Source organism: Pongo abelii, chromosome X, assembly GCF_028885655.2.
Source record: "Pongo abelii isolate AG06213 chromosome X, NHGRI_mPonAbe1-v2.0_pri, whole genome shotgun sequence".
Lineage (NCBI taxonomy): Eukaryota > Metazoa > Chordata > Mammalia > Primates > Hominidae > Pongo > Pongo abelii.
In genome coordinates, this window is record NC_072008.2 from 68,312,860 (window position 1) to 68,335,272 (window position 22,413).

Below are 22,413 nucleotides of genomic sequence, written 5' to 3' on the forward strand. Positions count from 1 at the left end.
GTGACTTTTTTTATATTGAATATAATTTTCCCCCTTTCCCCTTCAACAAGCACAAGAGTAGGAAGTGTTTAGAGCTCTCCCATAACCTACAGAAAGAGTGGTTTATGCCATGTTAACACATCCATGCTTGAGTAAGACATGCTTCCAAGGGTACCAAGAAGGAAGAGGCAGAAAAGGCAGAAGTAGCCTGGCTCACTATCACAGTTTTTCTCTAGTGAGGGCATATCTACATCTTACAGAACTAGAGAAAAAGTAAGAGCCAGACAGAACTTAAAGAACTCCTCCAACCTATGCAATTTAGAGATGGGGTACAAGGCCTAGGGTGAAAAGACTCATCTGAGATTCCCCAGGTAGGGGAACCTGGGTAGGTTTCTGAACCCAGCACTCCCAATTCTGAGTCTGGTATTCTTTCTGATAAACCATTCGCTCCTCACAGCTTTTGGTTTAAAGATTACACAATCCTGGGCTAAATTACTGTCTTCTGATCCAGCTAGATGCAGCTTTCTCCACTTTCCTTTGATGCCTGTGATTATAGGGTGAGACAACGAGATAGCTCCCATTTAAATACTTAACTTCAGCACCAATAATTGTTGAAAAATAAGGAACCAGCAAATTGTCAACAAAAGGTTTGATTGGGTTGGCTGGATTGGAAAACTCCTTAAAGCAGGATCATTTCACCCCCTACTTTCTGGAAAGACAAATAACTTCCATTGCTGTCCTGAGTCTGTGTCCCATAGGAAGAGGCCAAGATGTGTGGGAGTTGAGAGAACCTTCTAAGGACTTCCACTGGGCTAGTACCTGAGGACTCTGGGAAAATAATTTTGCTTCTTAGAGACTCAATCTGTTGATCTAGAAAATAGGAACAACAATAACAACTTTTGTCCTCTTTGAAGATCAAATGACATATGATGTGAATGTACTTTGCCAATCAAAGCAGTACATACATGTGAGCAATTATATTTAATTTTGACTTTAAGCAATATTTATCGAGCATCTACTATGTACCAGGCACTGTGCTGGGGGAATATGTCAGTAAATCAATAGATGAAAATCCCTGCCCTTCATGGAAAGTACATTCCAGTAGAGGAGACAGACAATAAACAAAATATATAAGTTAAATATATAATATGTCAGATAGATAAATGTAACAGAAATAAAGCAGGAAAGGGGCAGAGGCAGTGCAAGGTTACAGGTTTAAATAGAATGCTTAGAGAAGTCTCAAGAAGATGATATTTGAGCAAAGACTTGAAGGAGCTGAGGACAGGAGCCATGTAAATGTGGGCTGGGGAGGGGAATGCTTTAAGCAGAGGGAAAAACCAGTGCAAAGGCTCTAAGGGAGGAGCATATTAGTAATGCTGAAGGAAAAGCAAGAGGCCAGTATAGCTGGAGTAGTAAAGAAAGCATAGCAGAAAGGAGCAGGAGGTGAAAGTCATAGAGGCAAGGATGGGTTGACCACACAGGCCCTTGTAAACAATAATAACTTTGGCTTTTACTCAGGTAGAAATGGTGAGCCATTGGAAGGTTCTGAGCAGAGGAGTGATATGACCTGACTTAGATCTTGACAGCATCCCTCAGCTACCAAGCGAAGAATAGATTGTACTTAATTTTATGAAAAACACTATGACATTGTAATATAGGTATCATTTTGGAGCAATGCTCCTCAAACTTTAATATGTATTATACATCAAATAGTAACTTTGTTAAAATGCATACTCTGATTCAGTAAATCTGGGTTGGAGCCAAAGATTTTGCATTTATAACAAGTTTCCAGGTGATGCAGATGCTGCTCTAAAGTACAACACTTTGAGGCTAGAAGTTATGTCCAGGCCTGGCACAGAACAGAATTCCACTAAAAGTTTGCTGAATGAATGAAATGTCAGTGGTTTGATGCTGAATGCCATGTAGCACATTACGAGGGGGGATTTTTTTAGCATCAGCCATTGATGTGAAGGGAGAAGGAAGAAGAAAAAGACATATGGATGGATGGGTGAATAAATTTAAAAAGGAGGAAAAAAAGAAAATTACCTTTTTCCAAATACAACATACGTTACTGCAATATTCTATTTACTTAATTTCCTCAACAAACTTAAGAGATTGGTATAATGAAGCCCATTGGAAAAATAAGAAAATTGAATGTCAGAGGAGTTAAGGGGTATCTTCAAGCTCACAGGGTTAATTAATGACCAAGTTAGAATGTGAAAAACCAGCATTCCATGTCCCTAGACCTCTTGTTCTTTCTACTCTATCTGCCTCATGGCAGGGCAGGGAGTGGGGCAGTGGGAAAAAATAACTTTTAATCTTCCTGAAAGGGGTGAGAAAATGAGTTGAGATAAAGAAAGTTCAGGCACAAAATCCTTGGCCTTGGTGTTTCCAGAGCTATACTGTCCAATGTGGCTGTCATTACAGATGTATGGTTAACTAAATTAAAGTTAATTAAATGTAAATACAATTTAAAATTCCATTTCTCAGTCATACCAGCCACATTTTAACTCTTCAACAACCATAAATTGTTGGCTTATAGCTACTATATTGGAGAATGCAGACATGGAATATTTTCATCATTGCAGGAAGTTCCATTGGGCAGTACTGATGTAGAGAAATAAGAACTTTGAAAAACGCTGGAGCTGTACTACTGACTCCACAGTGGACCCTAGGCTGGGGGACAGAAAATAGAACCTAACCCCTCCTCTGGAAGGAAGGAGACAAAAAGATTCAATGCAGAGTTTTACCTGAGTCAAGAAGAAAGATATAAGTGTGTGTGTGTGTGTATATGTGTGTGTTTAATCCTTTTAAAACGCTGCCTTCATTTCCCATTGGTTTTCCCTTCCTGTTCAGTAAAATGCCCTTTAAAAATGCCAACTTGCATCTACTAAGCTTAAGAGAGTACGAAAGTGAAGGCTCTCATCTTCATTTAGGACAAAGAGATGGAAGGAATGGGGTCAGGGAATGTAGAGAGACAGCTCTTGGGGAAAAAAAGTGACATACTGAAGGAGCCCAGGTTTGTCCATCCAGCCTTCATCTTCTGTGGAGTCCTGTCTCCAAGCTCTTTTCTGCTTAAACTCACAACCGGTGTTCTCCAAGTGAGAGAGTAGGACCAGCAGCATCAGCATCACCAGGGATGCTCAATAAACCAAAAAATGCTCATGCCTTATCTGAGACTGATAATCCATGACTTGGGGGACAAGAGTGAGAGGGCTGCTTAACAAGCTCCCCCAGAAACTCTGGTACATATTGAAGTCTGTGAATCACTGGCTTGGCGGGAGATGCATTTTGCTTTAATTAGTGAGGTTAAGCCCTTACATGAGATGGCTGTAACTGGATCAGATACCAAAAAGATAAAGGTAGAGATGCAGGGGAGAGAAGGAGGAAGACTAAGAAAGGGTAAAGAGAGAGAGACAATGAATATAAATGAATAAATATTAAAACTAGACAGAGAGAAAAATGTGAAAAACAGAGATTGAGAAACCCTAAGGAAGCAGTTTCACCTCACTGACCCTAAGGAAGCAGTTTCACCTCACTGAACAGAATCTGGGAGGCTATGTGCCCTTTCCAACATCTTGGGACTGTCACAGGCAGGGCCCAGGCGGGTTGTTGGTTCTTCATGGAAGTGCCTCCACATGAACCACCATGGTTACCTCACAAATATCCTTGAGGTGCTTGATGTAGTGACGCTCGGTGCTCATTATCTCATTGATGACATTGGCCCGCATCTGGTCCCGGTTCTGTAGTGGCCGCCCCAGACAGAGGCAGTCTGAATTGGGATCCAGGTGTCCGTTCTGCACATCACTGGGCCCCTCCTCCACCTCATCCTCCTGGTTCACCCAGAGCTGTGGAAGCAGGCAAAAGAAAAATAATGAGTTAGCTTCCTTCTTTGAGAGGTTTCCAGGCAAGTAGAAAAAGGATGAACCGAACTTCTCAGGTATTCAGAGAACCTTCAACCAGAGACCTCTGCAAGTAGAATTCCAAACCTGGTTCTAGGGTGACTTTTTGCCCTGGGCATGGGTTTAATCTTCTCTAAGTCTCTGGTGACCTATCTGTAAATAGAGTGGAGGGACTAAATTCATTCATGCTGGAGCACATCTAGGTAGCACAACTGGATTTTTAAAAAGGTTAAGCTATACATCTTGAGTGCCACATTTGGATTGCTGTCAAAACACAGCATTTATGCACCTGCAAGTATAGAGGCCAAAGTTAAATACTAGAGTGGGTGTCTTGAAAACAAAGTTCAGTGTTGATTTCTGTGATAGGATATATAAATAATCATCAAAATTTGACTGTAAAATGCCTTGGACATGCAAAGATCTCTACCTCTTCAAGATTGGGATAGGGATGGGAGAATACTTCCCCACCACATACTAGCAATAGCTATTAATTGGCACCAACTATACACCATTCACTGTGCTAAGAGCTTGCAATATACTGTATTCAGCCCTGCTATATAGGTACTACTATTACCACTATTTCACAGAAGAGAAGACTGAGGCTCAGAGAAGTTAAGTAATCTATCCCAAGTCACACAGGAAGCAGAGGAGCTGGGATAGGAGCCAGTCTGTCTGTCTCTAGAGCCTATGCTCTTAAACACTGTGCTAGAATCTTTGTGCCTCTGGTTCTAAGGAAGACAGGAAAAGAAAAGGAAAGGGCTTGGGCCAAGGTGGGCAGAGAATTATTAGAATCATCAGAAATTGATAAATTTGATAACAGTTACGACTGTCCATTCTAAATCCTGAAGGCAGTGGAAAGCTAAAAAAAAAAAAAAAAAAAAAAACAACCTTTGGGACGGCCGAGTGAGATGTCTCTGGATCTTCTAGATGACTTTGACTGAAAATCAAGAAGAAGGCCCAAGAAGATAGCCCTTCCTGCCACCCCCCGCAGTCCTAGGAAGTGGGGGAACCATGGGGGCAGGAAGGAAAAGAAGGGTGGGCCCGCTTGGCAGAGTGACAAAATCTGTCAGGGGTAATTATCCAAAGAGCTTGCCAGTTGTCTCAACAGGTTTAATCAATTCTCCATATTTTCCATATTTTCCCTCCTTAAACCCCAGTTTTTTCCACATTCCTGCCTCAAGAAGCTGAAATCACACAATTTAGATGCATCCCTATTTCTGCCATCAGAAAAGACTTTTAGTGGGTAATCACTCGGGGGGAAGAGGCTTTGGGATAGAACTAGAAGGATGGTAGTTACTTCCCAACTCTGTATGTTCTTCCTTCTTTCTTTTTCTCATAGGAGGTGAGGGGGCATGATTACCACTCAGCGAACTTAGAGATGTCACCAGCATATAGATCACTGAATTGTCATAGGCCAAAGTAAATAGGGCTCACTCTGTTTTTATGTATTTTGTATATACAGTCAAATTTGCAAAATGTATCTCTATCCAAAACCTATCACCCTCTGCAAGTGCTCCATTATAAATCTCTTTCCAGCTTCTAAAAGGTCAGCTTTGTGTCTTCAATATGCTAATAGCTGTCCTTTAATGCAATCAATAGGCAATATGAGAGATAATTATTCAAAAGAATAGACCTGGGCAAAAAAAAAGTGATTTAAGGCACTGAAACAAACATCTCATATACATGATGCTGTCTATTTGTAACAATGAAAACCTCACCCTCTTAATAATCCATTAGCTTTTCCCTGCTTCTCACAAAGCAAGCTAAACCCTGCTATGGAAAGGGTAACATAGGCAGGACTTTAAGGAATAAGAATCATTTCTTTTCTTCTTAGGAGTTAAGAAAAGTCAGGTCCAAATGTTCACTTTTGGATAGCTGGAATAAGATGAATATTTTGAACAATTCTAGTGGGAATGAAGACAGGATATGAAGGAGAGGGGAAGCAGATGTAAAGGCAGAAATAGAACCACATTTAGGTTCAAGCTATACACCATGACACTGTCGTTCCAAATAACAATGAGAAAAGACGAAGGCAACTGCAGCCAAGTGAAAACAGATTCCTTATGAAGAATTTGGTAGAGAAGTCCTTCTGGTTATACCTAAAGGCCTGTGTAGCAGGGTCCTTCATAAGGAGCTTCTGAGAAGACACCTTCATCTACTCTACTGCAACAACCCCAGAAGCCCATTCCTTAGGTTAAGATGCTGCTTTCATCCCAAATAACTACTAACAGATTCATTCATTCATTAAATCTATGCCAAGTACGGATAATGTGCCAGATATTAGGGATACAACAGCAAATAAAAAAGACAGAAATCACTGCACTTTATAGAGCTGACATTTGAGGGAAGATGTTTCTTAGCCTAGAAAAAGGTGGCATATAAGGCCTAACTGTTTTTCTCCTGATCCCAGGTTCCCACAAAACATCCCCTGGGCCTAATGATAAGACTTTCTGGTCTAACCTCTAAGTCCTCTGCTCTTGGAGCTTCTCTGTTCTGTAAAGAGGAAGGTCTTTGTCTGCGTGTATGTCAGAGTGCACTGACACAGGTCAGCCCATAAGCTTATCTGCCCTGGTTGAAATATCAGACCAGAGAGCCATTATCAACCCTGCCCAACAATCTGTGCAGGCTAATGGGTACCTTTTCTTCACTGATGCTGCAATTAGCACATATAGATGCCTGGGTGACAAGTAAGAAGACAGACAATGCCCGGAACCTGCCAGGTTGAAGGGCTGTCCTGGAAGTCCTCTTAGAGTGCTTAAAGGCTGGAGAAACCAGCCTTTGAACTTCATTGAACTCCGAAGCAAGGCTGATTAATGCAGTTCAATTTAACAAATACTTACTTTGGACCTATTCTGTGCCTAACCACTAACTGTGAAGGACATGCAGATGAGCAAGACAACTCACTCCTCCCTCCTCCTTCTAAACCATGGAGTGCTTTCCAAATTGGAGACAATCTCTGGTCTTCATTACTCCCTTTTCTATTTTCACTGTCATTGCTCTCATACTTTTATACCTGAACAAGTTCCTGGGTGATCCTCTAGCTTTTACCCTTCCCACATACCACTATTAGACCAATTTCCTTGACTATCACATTGATTGGCTAATCCCATAAACCCAAAATCCTTAATAGCTCTCCACTGATTATAAAGCAAGTCCAAATCCCTCACCCTGACATTCAAATATTACCATAATCTGACTCCAATCTGTATTTCCACTCTTACTTCCTACTACTTCCTTTAGGAATATTGGGTTCCTCCCAGACTGGTCTATTTTCCGTCCACAAATATTCCCATCTATGTTCTTTAATCCCGTGCTCAAACATAGAAATACTATAGTCCAAAGGCTTTCAAAAACTTCAGCAACAGTAATCCATCCTCTCAATTTCATAATAAAGAAACTGATACCCACAGAGACACCCAGGGAGTTAGCAATATACCCATATCTTTAATATGCATTTTTATTTTGTGCCTTCCATTTTTTTCTGTTTTTAAAATTATACGTTATACAAGAACACATTTGCCTTGCAAAAAGTTAAAATAGAAAAAATAGATTAAAATTATTAAAATCATGTCTGAAAGAAGAAATATTACTACCAGTCTTACAGAAATAAGAATTAAAGGGAATATTATGATCAACTGTATGCCAATAAATTACATAACCTGATGAAATGGACAAAGTCCTAGAAAGACACAAGCTACAGTAACTGACTCAAGAAGAAGTAGAAAATCTGAGAAGACCTATAACAAGAAAAAGATTTAATGAATAATTTCATTCAATCTTGAAAACTTCCCACATGGGAAAAAAAAAAAAAAAACCTCAGGACTAGATGGCTTCACTGGTGAATTCTACCAAACATTTAAAAAATAACTAACATCAATCTTTCACAAACCCTTCCAAATAACAAAAATATAGAAATCCTCAATAAAATACTAGCAAACCAAATCCAGCAACATATTAAAAACAAATTGTCTACCTTACCAGATGTGATTCCAGGAATGGAAGGTTGCTTCACATACGAAAATCAGTCCATGTAAATTACACCATATTAGTGAAATAAGGTTACAAAATCCCACATGATCATCTCAACAGGCACAGAAAAAGCATTTGCAGAATCCAACACCCTTTCATGATTAAAAAAAAAATACTAAACAAACTAGAAATAGAAGGGAACTTTTCTCCAAATAATAATGAACATTTATAAAAAATCCATAGTTAATATCATATTTAATGGTGAAACACTGAAGGCTTTCATCCTACAATCAAGAACAAGACAAGGATATTCACTTTCATCACTTTTATTCAACCTTATACTGAAGGTTCTAGCCAGAGCAATTGGACAAGAAAAAGAAATAAAAAACATTGCATCAGAAAGAAGTAAAACTATCTCTAGTCACAGATCATATAATGTGATATACAGGAAATCATAAGGAATCCACCAAAAAAACCTGTTATAATGAATAAATAAGTTCAGCAATGTTGCAGGATATAAAAATCAATTATGTTTCTATATACTAGCAATGAACAATCTGAGTTAAATTAAGAAAATAATCACATTTAAATAGGAAAAGAAAGAATACATAGGAATAAATTTAACAAAAGAAGTGCAGTCTTATACAATGAAAACCGCAAAGCATTATTGAAAGAAAGTAAAGAAGAACTAAATAGAAAAACCTCTCCTATTCATGGATTGGAAGATTTAATGGTGCTAATATAGCAATACTCCTCAGATTAATTCAGATTCAACGCAATACCTATCAAAATCTCACCTGGTGTCTGCAGAAAATTGAAAAACTGGTACTAAAACTCATATGGAATTTCAAGGGACGCAGGATAACCAAAACAATTTTGAAAAAGGAGAATAAAGTTGGAGGACTCACACTTTCTGATTTCAAAACTTCCTACAAACCTATAGTAATCAAGAGAATGGGGGACTGGCACAAGAATAAAGATCAATGAAATAAAACCAGGAGTCCAGAAATATATCCTACATTCATGCTGAATTGATATTTGTCAAAGGTGCCAAGATTATTCAAGGGGGAAAATATAGTTTTTTCAACAAATGGTGCTGGTACAACTGGATATCCACATGCAAGAGAATGAACTTTGGCTCCTACTTCACACTATACACAAAAATTAAATCAAAATGGATGAACTATCTGAATGGAATCAGATTATAAAAGTCATTAAAGAAAACATAGAGGAAAATCTGTAACATTAGACAATAGTTTCTTAGATATGACACCTAGAACACAAGCAACCAAGCAAAAATAAAGCGGACTTCAACAAAATTAAAAACTTTGTGCTACAAATGATACCATCAATAAAGTGAAAAGGCAACCCAGTAATGGGAAAAATATCTGCATATCATATATCTGATAAAGATGTAGTATTCAGAATATATGTAACTTAACAATAAAGTAACAACCCGCTTAAAAATGGGCAAAATATCTGAATAGACATTTCTCCAAAGAAGACATATAAATGGCCAATAAATACATGAAAAGATGCTCAATATCATTAGCCATCTGGGAAATGCAAACCAAAACCATAAAAAGATACCACTTCACACGTCCTAGAATGGCTATAATAATTTAAAAGGTCAATAACAAGTATTGACGAGCATGTGAAGAAATTGGAACTCTCACACACTGCTGGCAGGAATGTAAAATGGTAGAGCTGCTGTGGAAAATATTTTGGCAGTTCCTCAAAAAGTTAAGCATATAGTTACCATATGATTCAACAATTCCACTCGTAGGTACGTACTCAAGAGAAATAAAAACACATGCTCACACAAATTCTTGTACACAAATGTTCATAGTAGCATTATACATAACAACCAAAAGTAGAAACAACCCAAATGTTCATTAATTGATGAATGGATAAACCAAAATATGGCATAGTTATATAATAGAATACTATTATTATTGGAAAATTGCTAAGAAAGTACAGTTTTAAATGTTCTCACTACAAAAAATGATAAGTATGTGAGATGATGATATGTTAATTTAATCATTCCACAATATGTGTATACATATATATATCAAAACATTACATCTCCCAAATATATACAGTTTTATCTATTAAAAATGATTTTAAAAATATGTTCCAGAATTAGACAATGGTGATGGTTATACAACTTTGTGAATATACTAAAACCCAATAAACTGTATACTTTAAAATGGTAAATTTTATTATATGGAAATTATATCTCTATTAAAATAGATACATAAAAAGCTAAAACTGTCTAGATAAGGTGAAATTTCCCCTGATTGTTCCCTATCCTAACCATATTCTACCTCTCCAGAGGAAACCATGGTTATGGATTTTGTGTGAAATCCTTGTCAACCTCTCTCCTTGCATTTATATACCTATATGCATATTCCAACAGACTCACCACTGTTCCATATGATAAAGTGATGATTACCCAGTCCTTGGTACAACCTCTTCAACATCTTTAGTAGCCTCTCCCTGCAAATGGATCAGTAGTTCTAAAAGAAAACTGCCATAATATCCAGCCAGTAATTCCTTCATAAAGTTAATAAAGGCTCAAGGAGTGTCTTAGAAAGCCAGCCGGCCCCTGTCTCCAGCAGTGTAATATTTCTGAGAAGAGAATGGGTAAGCGGTATTGTCTAAATCTCACCTTGATATTTTCAAAGGCCAAATCTAACCAACCAGAGAGTAAAAAGCAAGACATCCTTTGAGAAGGTGAGGGGTTATTTCCAGTCTCATTGAACAACAGACTCTCAAAGCTATAGCATCAGTTTATAAAGGAAATGGAAGGTGGACTAGTCCATGCCACCCCTTGCTCCCCAATCAATACATAAACTCCCTTGACAACATACCCTGCCAGCAATTGCATAGCCTATCTGCTTGAACACAACGAATGATGAGGAGATCACTGTCTCCCAAGGCAGCCCTTTCCTTTTTCAGATAATTCTAATCATGAGCTCTGTCTCTGTCTGAATAAAGTTGCCAACCAAAAATCTCAGCAAACACTACAAAAGGGCAAAACACAGACAAAGGAGAGAGATTGGAGGGAACGTGAACTCTTCAGTAACGAAGGTCACCAAAAGGCCTTTTCTCTGCCACCACAGTGAAGCAATGGTGAAGTGTGGATACAAAGGTGAATGTGAGGGACTGAGAGGAACCTGGTTAGTTGCAAGCAGAGCTCCCACTTCACAAACACACACACACACACACACCCTGTTTTGGAGCCCCAGTCTCAGCTTTCAGGAGGATCAGAAGTGCTTGGGATTCCTGAATGTGCATGCCAGGAAGCACTTAGCATTCCTGCCTGGCACAAAGACAATCAGCATGGTACGTACAGTCAGGCACAGAAACTACTCCTCTACCCCTCAAGGGAAGATTTAATAACTGTCACTAATTATATGAAGTATCATAATAAGAAGGCTGCTAACAAATCGTTCTCCCTCTCCAGCACCAACACAATGAGAAATAAGCAGCTTCAATCAGAGCAATGAAAATTTTTGTTATATAACAGACGAAAAGAGAAAAAGAAAAGACCTGTGTGAATATCCTGTTTTTGCATTCATGGCTTTCCATCAGCACATTAAAATGGGACCGACCCACCGAGTTTCATTGCTCTTCAACACAGACGTGTGACCTCAGGCAAGCTACCCTTTCCATTCATTCCAACACATTCTGTTTATTCACACCTCTGTACCTTGTATCTTTCTAATGCCTGCCCCCTACTCCCTCTTCAGGAAGACCTTCCCTACTCTTTTCTATCATTCTTCTTTTGTCCCTGGCTTCTCTGAAAACCTAGTTCAAGAACAGTGCCTTCCCACAAACTCTCTTACTTGGACTTCAAAACAGCCCTGCAAGGCAGGCAAGCAAACCTTTTTATTTCCATTTCCCAGATGAGAAATACAAGGCCAGATAGGGGGATGCATCAAAGTGGCAGTCAGGATTGAAGCAAAGTCTCCGGACTCTTAGGCCAAAATTAGGAGAGACAGTCTATGACAGTGGTAAAGGGTGAAGACTCGGGAGCCTGATTTCAAATCCTGGCTCTACAACTACCTCTGAGTAACACAGAGTAAGCAACTTTAAGTTTTCTGATCCTCAGTTTCCTTACCTCTGAAACAGAAATAATATCTATCTATCTCATGGGGCTGTTGTGAGTATTAAATAAGGTAATGCATGTAAAACGGTTTCTAGCACAGAGTCAAATAAGCTGTTCTTGTTATTATCCCCTAGGTTGGCATCATCTGCCCCTAGAACAATGAAGCAACATATGAGAAACATTGTCCTCTCTAGTCAGGAAAGAGTTTTAGGAAGTACTTTTGTAATTGCTTCGCAATTGTCCCAAATTTCTTATACTCCAAATGCCACCTCCTTGACAACCAGACTCAAAAACCCTTCCCAATGAATGGAGACTTACTTAGTCGAGGCTAGAGGTATTGATGATTTCTGCCCATGACAAGGCTTCTCAAAGTGAGAACTCAAGCTAGAATGGGAGTGGATTGGAGTGTAGGGAAACCCTTCACAGATAACATAGCTTCCTTCCCAGTCAAGAAAACTAGATGCCTCTAATAAGAACTACACTCCACTCTACCCCTAAGTCTTCTCCTTTCATTGGTTTTCATGGAATTATCCTGCTTAGATGTTGATAGAATTTAGGTTAATTAGTTAAGTAGCCACAAAAGGAGTGCTCTACCAGGACCTTTAGAAGTTCATTTCTTCTGTATTTCCTTTGATTTTCTTTCTGTTTGAGCTAAAATAAAGAGAAGGCTTCCATTTAAGCTATTCAGATATGGAAGTACCGATTTCATGATGAAAGCCTCACTAAGGGAGAATGATGAAATCAAGCTGACCTGAGTTACTCATCTCCCAGAAAGCTTGCAATTATTTGACAGACATTTAGAAAAGAAAAAGAAAAAAAAAAAACACTTCAGGATGGTGATGTGGCAAACACTGGCTTTGGAGTTGGAATGCGATCTTGTTTGGGCTATGCCATTTACTAACAAGTTAAAGGCAAGTCTGGCAGGGTCTCATTTACTTTCTGATCCTCCAGGATAGTACCAATGCCCTAGATGGCACCTGTTCCCTATTGAGGCTTTTCTCGCAACATCTGTCTTATGTTTTTTACTCCTTTTAGCCTGTATCCAGGCTGATGTAGTCTCCTATAGCTACTGAAGTCATATGCCTCTTCCCGACCTCAGTTCCTATGAATCTAATCCCTTCCCTAACTATCCTGTACTTTCTACCTGCTAACATTTGTACAAAACATTATACCATCTACAGACTGAGAGGAGAGAGGAATGAGGAGTGAGTGCTAATGGGTATGGAGTTCTTTTTGTGGTGATAAAAAAGTTCTGGAATAAGATAGTGGTGATGGTTGTACAACATTGCAAATGCATTGAATTGTATACCTTAAAATGATTGAAATGGGGAAGGTGATGTTATGTTTATTTTACCTCAACTAAAAAAAGATTAGCCGGGGTGGTGGCTCACTCCTATAATCCCAGCACTTTGGGAGGGTGAGGCAGGTGGATTGTTTGAGTCTAGGAGTTCAAGACCAGTCTGGGCAACATGGTGAAATCCTGCATCTACAAAAAATACAAAAATTAGCTGGGTGTGGTGGCAGGTACCTATAGTCCCAGCTACTCAGGAGGCTGAGGTGGGAGGATTGCCTGGGCCCAAGAGTTTGGGGCTACAGCGAGCCATGATCACGCCACTACACTTACAGCCAGGTCAAAAGCGTAAGATCCTGTCTCAAAGAAAAAAAAAAAAAAAAGAAATTATGGAGAATGGGCTAGAAAAGTTCTTGGAGTATATCTGTTCCAACCCCTCCATCTTTCAGGGGAGAAAAGTGAGATTTGGCAAAGTGAAAGAACTTGACTAAAGTGACAGAGCTTAGGCAAATCACCTCCCTTATGCATACCCTTATGCATAAGTTTTCACATCTACTATCAGACTCTTAGAGGATGGGCTGAAGGTCTAGAGTACCTCTGTATCTTCTCAGTAGCCATTTGATGATCATCTGTTGGGTGAATGAATTTTTATTAAGTCCTTCATTCTACAAATTAAGAAACCATTTTCACTGCATACTCCCTGCCCCTGGATACCTGGTCACCATGCTTTACCTGCTTATTGAAGCACACTAAACAACCTGATGTTAGACCAATAATACCAGTCACTTGTCATGACAACAAACCACCCTCTGTCTGCTGCCTACTGATGCTACACTCTACCTACTGGGCTGGACTTTCTCCCAATATTTTCAGTTGGGAGGGTCCTTACCCACCGCACACTCTCAGCCTATCCCAACCCACAAGGGAAAGTGAACTTCTAGGACTTGCCCCAAATTCAAGTTCATCTGGCTGCACTGTTTTTCAGGGCTACTGCTGGCCCCGTCCCATATATAGCATCTTTATTAAATGTACCCTTAACAGTAAGCTATGGTTACTTTATATAAATATGGGAATGAGTCCATCCCACACATGGCATTCAGGGCCAAGCTCTACTGAGCAGCAATGTCAATAACTGTACTACCTTAATAAGCTTATCAAAACAAAGAGTTGGACCAATGGGCAGAATTTTCAGGTCTATTATTATGGCTCTTTTCCCTAGTACATCTTAAAAAGAAGTTTTTCAATCCATTCTTGGGTTCCTACATATAGCACAATGTTCCACCATTTATTTGTTCATAAATGGAAGCTAACTGCTGATGTATGGCCCCAGTAACATTATTATGCCTCTTGGTAGAGGTCAGAACAGCCAAGAAAGAACATTGTCCAATTACACGTTCAGCAGGGTCATTAGTTGTAATATCATTCCTATTAGTCTTGAAAGCCTGGCAGTGTCAGCATGTCCAGGCCTCCATGTAGCCCATGTTCTCATACAAGTGGCTGAATGGAGTGGGCCTTGCATGCCCAGATGGCCTCAGTCTAGCCACTCACACATAGCAGCAACAAGAAGCTGATTCATCCAAATAATGGTTAAAAGATGAAAGCTCAGAAGCCTGGAGGACAGGAGAGGCTTGGCTGACCTGGTCTTAGGTTTCAGATCTCTGACGGGCTGTAGACAGAGTGGAGAGTCAGTATATTCCAAGAGGGTTTGAGAGAGGAGCAGCGAAAAATGAGGACATTATTTCTACCATTTACATTAAGAGTTTGCTGCAAGTATTACCAGTATTATTATTGAGTGTTTCCTATGTGTCAGATCCTATTGTCAGTGCTCTTCCTGTATTTTGTTTAGTTCTCCCGACAACTTAATGAGATAGGTGTTGTTATATCCTCAATTTAATGATGAGATCACTGAAGCATACAATAGCCACTTTGCTAATAAATGGAAAGGCTCTGATTCTAATCCAGAAAGATTATCTCCAGAGCCAGTTCTCTTGGACATTTACACCCTTCCCATGAGTAGAAGCTCCAGAAAGACAGATTCTAGTTCAACATAAGGACAAACTATTTCAGATCTGTCCTGAGGTATAACTGGTGGCCTGAAGAGGTACGGAGCTATCTGTCAGTTTTCACTTCTGAAAACTAAAAAAAGAGACCAACCCACTTCTGAGTATTGTTTCTCTAGTGACCCTCTAATATAGAGGACAACAGACCTCTCAAGATGCCAGATACCCTTAGTACTTGTCTAGACCACTCCAGGAGGTGGCTGTTGCTAAGTGCTAGACAGTCACTTTTGTTCAGGACTTAGTAAATACTGGTGAGAAGATATTAATAGCACTAGAGCCATGTAAAGATAAGTGGTTTCACTCTTACTCATAATGATAAATATACTGATGAAAAAAGAAAATATATATATACAAGTATGATGATTTTCCAAAAATTTTGTACTTTACAAAGAGCCACAGAAACAGACCTCATCTCCAGGTACTCAGTCATGGTCCTCCTCTCCTCAAGTCATCACACCACCAAGGCAGTACATACACGATGCTAGGAAGGTCTACGCTAATCCCCAAATGAACCCGGGGTTTGATTACACAGAGAAAAACAGGTGCCAGGCCCAAGATCATAGCCTCAACTCAGGCAGCCAACCAGGTTACAAATCCATGCTATGGGTCAACAGAAGGGCCTTGGAAAGCCCCAGAGCCAAGAAAACCATTCAGAATGTCTCCTACTGGTGTCAACTCTTAAATACCATCTTCCTATTGAAAAAAAGCAACATGTTTCAAGAAATTGGCTCAGACTACAGCATAAGGGCTAGTAGCTGGAAATAGCAGAGTAGTTCAAGCTTGGTTTACAGATGCTGGCCAGGTTCTCAAAAGCCCAGGGTAATTTTAGCTCTGGTCCTGCCTGGAGGCTGAGGGATAGGCTATATGACTCTCAAGGTTGCTTTCAACTTGGGATTTCTATGAGGGTGACCTGTGCTACCTAATTTGGAGGAATCATCTGGGTGATGTAACAGCTACATTTAAGGTTCTCTCTGAGCTGAAGAGGTCTCCATATTAAAAGAAAAAAATAAAAAACCTCCAATTAGCCAAATGATGTGCTAGATGATGTAATCCAAAAAATGTGCATAGTGAGAAGCCATTAAGATAGATTATGTGAATGCAAATGAGTTCTAATAATGTCATTTGAAATTCTAGTACAGGGGAGAGAAATTGCCATAATCCAGGGAGAAAGACTCTCCCTGCTAATGTCAGCCTAAACTCACAACCTATAATGTGTTACCTCTAGGGCCACACATATAAATGATATAAATGTTTAAGACTAGAGACTTACGAACACTTTGAAGCTTGAATGGATAAACAAGGGTTGGTATATTGAAACTCCTCTCAAGAACGCAAAACACTATTGCCTTTAGTCTGGAATGGAAGGTAAGTCCTCAAGTGTTAACAGTCTTGTTAGCAGCCCAAGCCTGCCCTTTCTTGATTGTGCTATAGGCCAGAAAGCACAGGATTAAGATTCAGAAGGGGACAACATCACTAAAAGTGCTGGAGCAGGGCACACAAAGAATCAGTTCTTCCACTGAAACAACCTTAAACTGGCAATGAATGACAGAACCCATTGTTTTGGAACCCCAGAATCTAATCCAAAACTTGCAGCAACTTACAGGGGATTGTGTAATGCAGAAAAGGGCAGCAAAAATTTGGTAAGAGAGCATTGAAGCACTATTGCTTATCCTCTTACCATCCCCCATTCCCCAGCGGCTGAGGTGACAGTGGCCCACATTCCTGGTGTGGCTTGCTGGTGCCAGGAGATAATGACCTTGTTCTTTACAATATTGTAGCTGTGCATTTTGACTTTTTTGGCACTGAGGGACTAGCACAGAGGTTGACCTCTGGCTGGAGAGGCTTTCCAGGCTGTGGCTGCCTTTGTTGAAAGATTTAAAGACATACACTGCTCATGTCCACTTGGGACAAGGGATTGTGGACAGGACAAATAGCAAACACATGCAATAGCACAGGAAGGAGGAAGCTAAAAAGGAAGTTTCTTTCGGGAATAAGGATTCATAAGGGCCACCATGCATACCAGGGAAGTCACACTATAACACACATGCCCAGGACCAGATGCATGCTCAGAAAAAACCCTCAGAGGACCATAGGCTTGTATTTCTGGAGGATGTGTGATCTACATACAAACAGGAGAAGGCTGAGACAGAAGAGTTGATGACCTGGCACAGTCTCAAGTGGGTACTCCAGCTCAGAGTCAAGCTGCAAAAACCAGGAAAGTAGTATTGTTTGTTTCTTCTTGGATCCAGATGTTTAAGGAAATGTCAGGTTATTGGCTGACCAATGAGATAAAAGAACAGAGACTTCAGCGACCATATATAACAAGAATACAATCTTGCAAAAATAGTTGGAAAAAGTCACTAAACAAATGGACAACCACGGCCCTCAACAATCAACAGTAGCAAACCCTGGGGAGAGAAGAAAATCTGATTTCTAGAGTTACCACATTATAATATTCAAAATGCCAAGTTTTCAACAAAAAATTACAAGGCCTACAAGAAAACAGGAACATGTGACCTATTCACAGGAAAAAAATAATTTGGCAGAAAACATACCAAAGGAAGCCAAGACATTAAACTTATTAGACAAAGACTGTCTAGTAAAATTATCTTAAGATTCAGGAGGCCTGGGTTCAAGTCCTGGCTTTGCCACTAATTCCCTACATGAGAAAGCAAGTCATTTCCATTTTCTGGGCCCATGTTGCCTCAGTATTTATACAATGTGGAGGTAGGGTGACCAATGGCAACAAGCTGGGTCCTTGGGAGATAATTTATCCTACAGATGTGTTCTGTTTGACTCTCATTGTGCTTCTTTAAAAATATGAATTCCTCATTAACACTGTTTTAAATATAAAGAGTTTTACATAAAAATCCAATTCCTGGCTTTTCTTAAATACTAGAAGATCTGGCCCCTCTGGGCTTTCCTCTCCACTATACCCCACTCTAATGATGGGAACCATCCAAGTCACTTTTGCTGTCTTTAGATGGGGCATGGATCTCCCAGTTGGACACAGGTGCCCACTTAACCCTTGTCTCAATTTGTTTCACTCACTTAATTGGCCCCTGTAAGCATCTAAGTTGGCCACTCTTGGCTAAGATGGGTCTTTCCAGTTCTAAATCTACAGTGAATCTAGGGTTTCATAAAGGTGAAAAGCTTTTCCCAAGTATCTCTTTTTGCAGCCAAAAGAGATAATACATAAATAAAAGCCAGGTCACACTCTGAAACAATGGGCTTTCCTTTGAAAAGGAAAAGTTGGGTTTCCATGATATCTGGTCTGTAGAAAGCCAAGAAATGATCCTTTCATCTCCATACTTCCAAGCAGGCCAGAAACCAGAGAAATAAAGAATTTGAAAGAACAAGAAAAGTATATATCCAGCTCCTGATGACACCTCAGCAAGCTCTTTACTTTCTGACCAAACCCATGCCTTGTCACACAAGCCTCACCTCCCATCAGTAACAGGTTGTCATGTGTCCTGTCCACAACCTACCCTTAATTAGGCAGCAAGCTCTCCTCAGGCCATGGCCCAAAGTCAGAAAAAAAAGGTTCATTTTGTGCACAGTGACAAAGGAAAAGAGCCTGAATGACTTGAAGTTAGGGTCTATTAGACAAAAGGAGGCCCACCACAGAGGTAGGATTTGCTACTTAGAGACACAATCATATTCTAGTAGTCTACCCTTAGCTCCTAGCAGGGAAACCAGCCCAGAAAAACAGCTGAAGATGTCGACAACTAGATATGAGGACTGATGTTCAGCAAGTTTAATTCATTTAACCTTACCAACTACTGGGAAGGTATATCAGCTCCTACATTGCTCTTGTGAAGCCATGTCCCCAGTACAGAAAGGAAAGAACCTGAGAACACACAAACACACATATACACACACACAAGCACATACAAGTATGAAATTCTGAACAACAGAGGAGACAGGTGTGAATAGGTCAAGACGCATATACCTGGTAAGTTCCTGTACAGTGGTTAAATGGTATCATAATTCTTCTTTACAAGTATGCAGCATATCACAGGTAACAAAGCATTTTTACAAGACCGAATTGTCCCCATTTTACAAGGAAGAAAACTGATATTTGAAGATGCATAGGAAGCTGCTCAAGTTGCATTTCTAATAATAGAACTGAGGCAAGCATCTGGGTTTCCCAGACTGCAGGTTGGGTTTTAACGTGTAACAACAGGTAGGGCTAACTTGAACAGAACCACAGTAAGCACCCTTGATTATCCATCCTAGGGTTCAAATGTCAGCAATGAGACTTCCAGGTAGGGAATGAAGATACCTCACCATGTCAGTCACCAATTTAGTCAAATGATCTTATTTTACTAGCCTGGAGCCTGGGTGTTAAGTGTTTTTGTTTGTTTGGGTTCTTCTTGTTGTTTTTTTTTGTTTTTTTGTGCTACTGAAGTGATTCTGTTGTATAGCCAGGGTTGAGAACCACTTGAGCTAGACTCTGTGGTTCCTGTAGGAACACTCCTCCCGGCCTTGGACTTAGGGGCATTAATGGCTGCTCACTGATATTCTGAAGTCTGGCTCTGTCATTTGCTTCCCTGAGCCATCCTGGCTTGCTCAATCATTTCCCCCCATCCTTGGATTTACTATTTATTATAAAAGTGACATTTCCCTGAAAATGAAATGCATTTGGATTTGGGTGGCATCATCATTTGGTACAGTTTAATCCTTCTTTTAAAGAGGGAGGTCTGTAAGCACAAGACATACCAGCTGTATGCGTACAGGGCCTCACATTAGTCCTGAAGTTCTGTGGTTATTGATACGCTTTTTCTGACTATCCCTGGGACTGATTCATTAACCAGCAAAGATGAGATGGGACACAGATGGCATTTGCAGACTCTGACAGAAGAGAAGAAAAGATTGGATATTTCATTATCCATGATAGAAGGGAATGAGAGGTAATTTTGTCCATTCCTCTGCTTCTAGGCAGTGCCCTCACCTAAACTGTCCCAACCAGGTAACAATACTTTCTGGATTTTTTACCTTGAGGAAGGAGGCCTCTATCAACCTCGAGGGAAGCCTTGATACATGGACCTTCTTGGAGCTAATAAGGTAGCGGTGATGATTATAATTATGATGATAATCATAAAACAAGTTACCATTTGCTAAGTTCCTAATATCTGTCTAGCACTGTGCTAGACACCTTATTGGCATGTATGATCTAATTCCTTATAAAAAGGCTGTTATCCCCATTTTTCAGATGAGGAAATCAGGGCTCAGAGAAGTTAAAAATCTTACCAAAAGCTATAGAGCTAGAAGGTAGTAAAACTGTATCTCAAGTTTTCTGACTCCAAATGCCCTGTTCCTTTCTTTATATCACATTGCCATAATTCTAATATTAAGGCCCTTCAACCTCTAGGAGCCCTAGCTAGCCCTTCTGACCTTTTGTTTGGGGTCTAGAAGACTTCAGCCTAATTTTACAGGAGAAACTAACAAAATGTGATAGGCTGTCGTAAGGATAGTTATAACACACCCTCATGTAGCTTCAGTACTTGTCTTGCCACAAAGCAGTTTTTGCATGTTTTATCTCATTCACTGTGACATGCCCTGGCATTAAAGAACTGTCAAGACCATTGTGCAGATGAGGAAAATCAGAGCTCAAAATAGTCAAATAACTGATTCCAGCTCACAATTCCAAGAAAGAATAAGAGCTGAGACACCTAACCAATGTTATTCTCCCATAGCACCCTGAGGTCATAAGCACATTGGGATCACTTCCTTTATAGTGACCCAGAAAAAGCAAAAACTGCTGAGAAATTCCTCTCAAGAGCCTCTCTGTTAAGGACCAGGTTCTTCATGGTACAATGTCAAAGAGGCAGAAGGTTTGCAAGACCTTACATGCCACTTGCTTCCCACCCCCAGCATATTTAGATCCCAGCCACTTGATTCTCTTGAAAAAAGTAAAATCTGATATCAGTAAGCTCTAGCGCCTGGGGGGCAGGGAGCTCACACTCTTATATTAACATCTGAATACATAGTGACAACACACAGGGGTGTGAGAGGCAAAGAAGTAGACAGGAAGGAGAGGAGAAGAGCAGAGGAGCAAGAGGAGGAGATGGGAAGAAACTACGAGAAGAAAGGATAAAAAAAGATGAGAAATAGAAAGCAGAAAAAAGAGAGATAAGAAAGACAAAAGTTCACAGCAATATAGGGTTAAAAAAGTTATTCAAAAACCACCAAGGCCAACCCCAAAAGAGGAAACCAAGACCCAGACAAGGTAAGTGATTTGTACAAAGGTGGGAGGTGGTGGGGCGGGGGTGTTAAACAAGAGACAAATGAAAAATCTAAAAATTAAAAGGTCACAGATTAAAGGAAGCCCAAGTTCTCTGTATGAGACAATTTAAAAAAAAGGAAAAAAATATGAGAAAAACCACCAGGAGAGAAATAAACAGGAGAACAGAGGCTGGTGAAGGGGAAGCCAGGTACAGGCAGCCAAGGAAATAGGAGAGGAGAGTGAAGACTGACACTCACCCTCACAAAGCTGGCAGGAAACCATCCCTCCTCATCGTCGATCTGGCCCCACCACCAATCCTTGTTGGAAGCATCCAAGACTTTGATGACGTCGCCAGCTTTAAATGCCAACTCCCGGTTGGCCATGGTGACGTGATCCCATACTGCCTCAGCACTAACGATGGAATCTCCAGTGATCAGCTTAGGAGACAAAATGAGAATGTGTTCAGTCCACACAGCTACCTTGCTTGCCCCTTCCCCCACCCACAGAGCTCTACTACTTATAGAGAAACTCATATACTCAAGTGGTGAGAGATAGGGGTGAGGGGGATGGCACTGGAACAAAAGTTCCATTAGACCACAAGACAAACAATACTGTCAACTCTCTGTTAGCCAGTGCACGGAATGACCCAGAATATGAATATGTACTACATATGCCTCATGCTTTTTATCCCTAATCATGAACTTCTCCTACGCAGAACAAAGAAAGCTCCAGTCCATCTCTCCTTGGTGCTTCAAGGCAGCTCTAGGTCAGGAATGGGTGGAGAGGCTGAAAGCAATGGCTAAAATGAGACTCAAGCTTATTTGCTTTCAATTCCCTGTGCTCCTTCCCCTTTCCTCCTCCTCCTTGGA

The 22,413-nt window shown here is 40.2% G+C and overlaps 1 protein-coding gene across 17 annotated transcripts in view; it reads right to left on the reverse strand.

The window, feature by feature from the left end:
- Positions 1 to 22,413, reverse strand: part of ARHGEF9 (Cdc42 guanine nucleotide exchange factor 9) — a 297,694-nt gene that overhangs the window by 74,681 nt on the left and 200,600 nt on the right. For 12 of the 17 annotated variants that reach the window (XM_054543986.2, XM_054543984.2, XM_054543990.2 and 9 more), the window contains 2 exon segments: positions 21,802 to 21,981; positions 3,636 to 3,827 (listed from right to left, as the gene is read on the reverse strand). In XM_054543986.2, coding sequence (XP_054399961.1) covers positions 3,636 to 3,827; positions 21,802 to 21,981 — 372 coding nt within the window. 17 annotated transcript variants of the gene reach the window in all.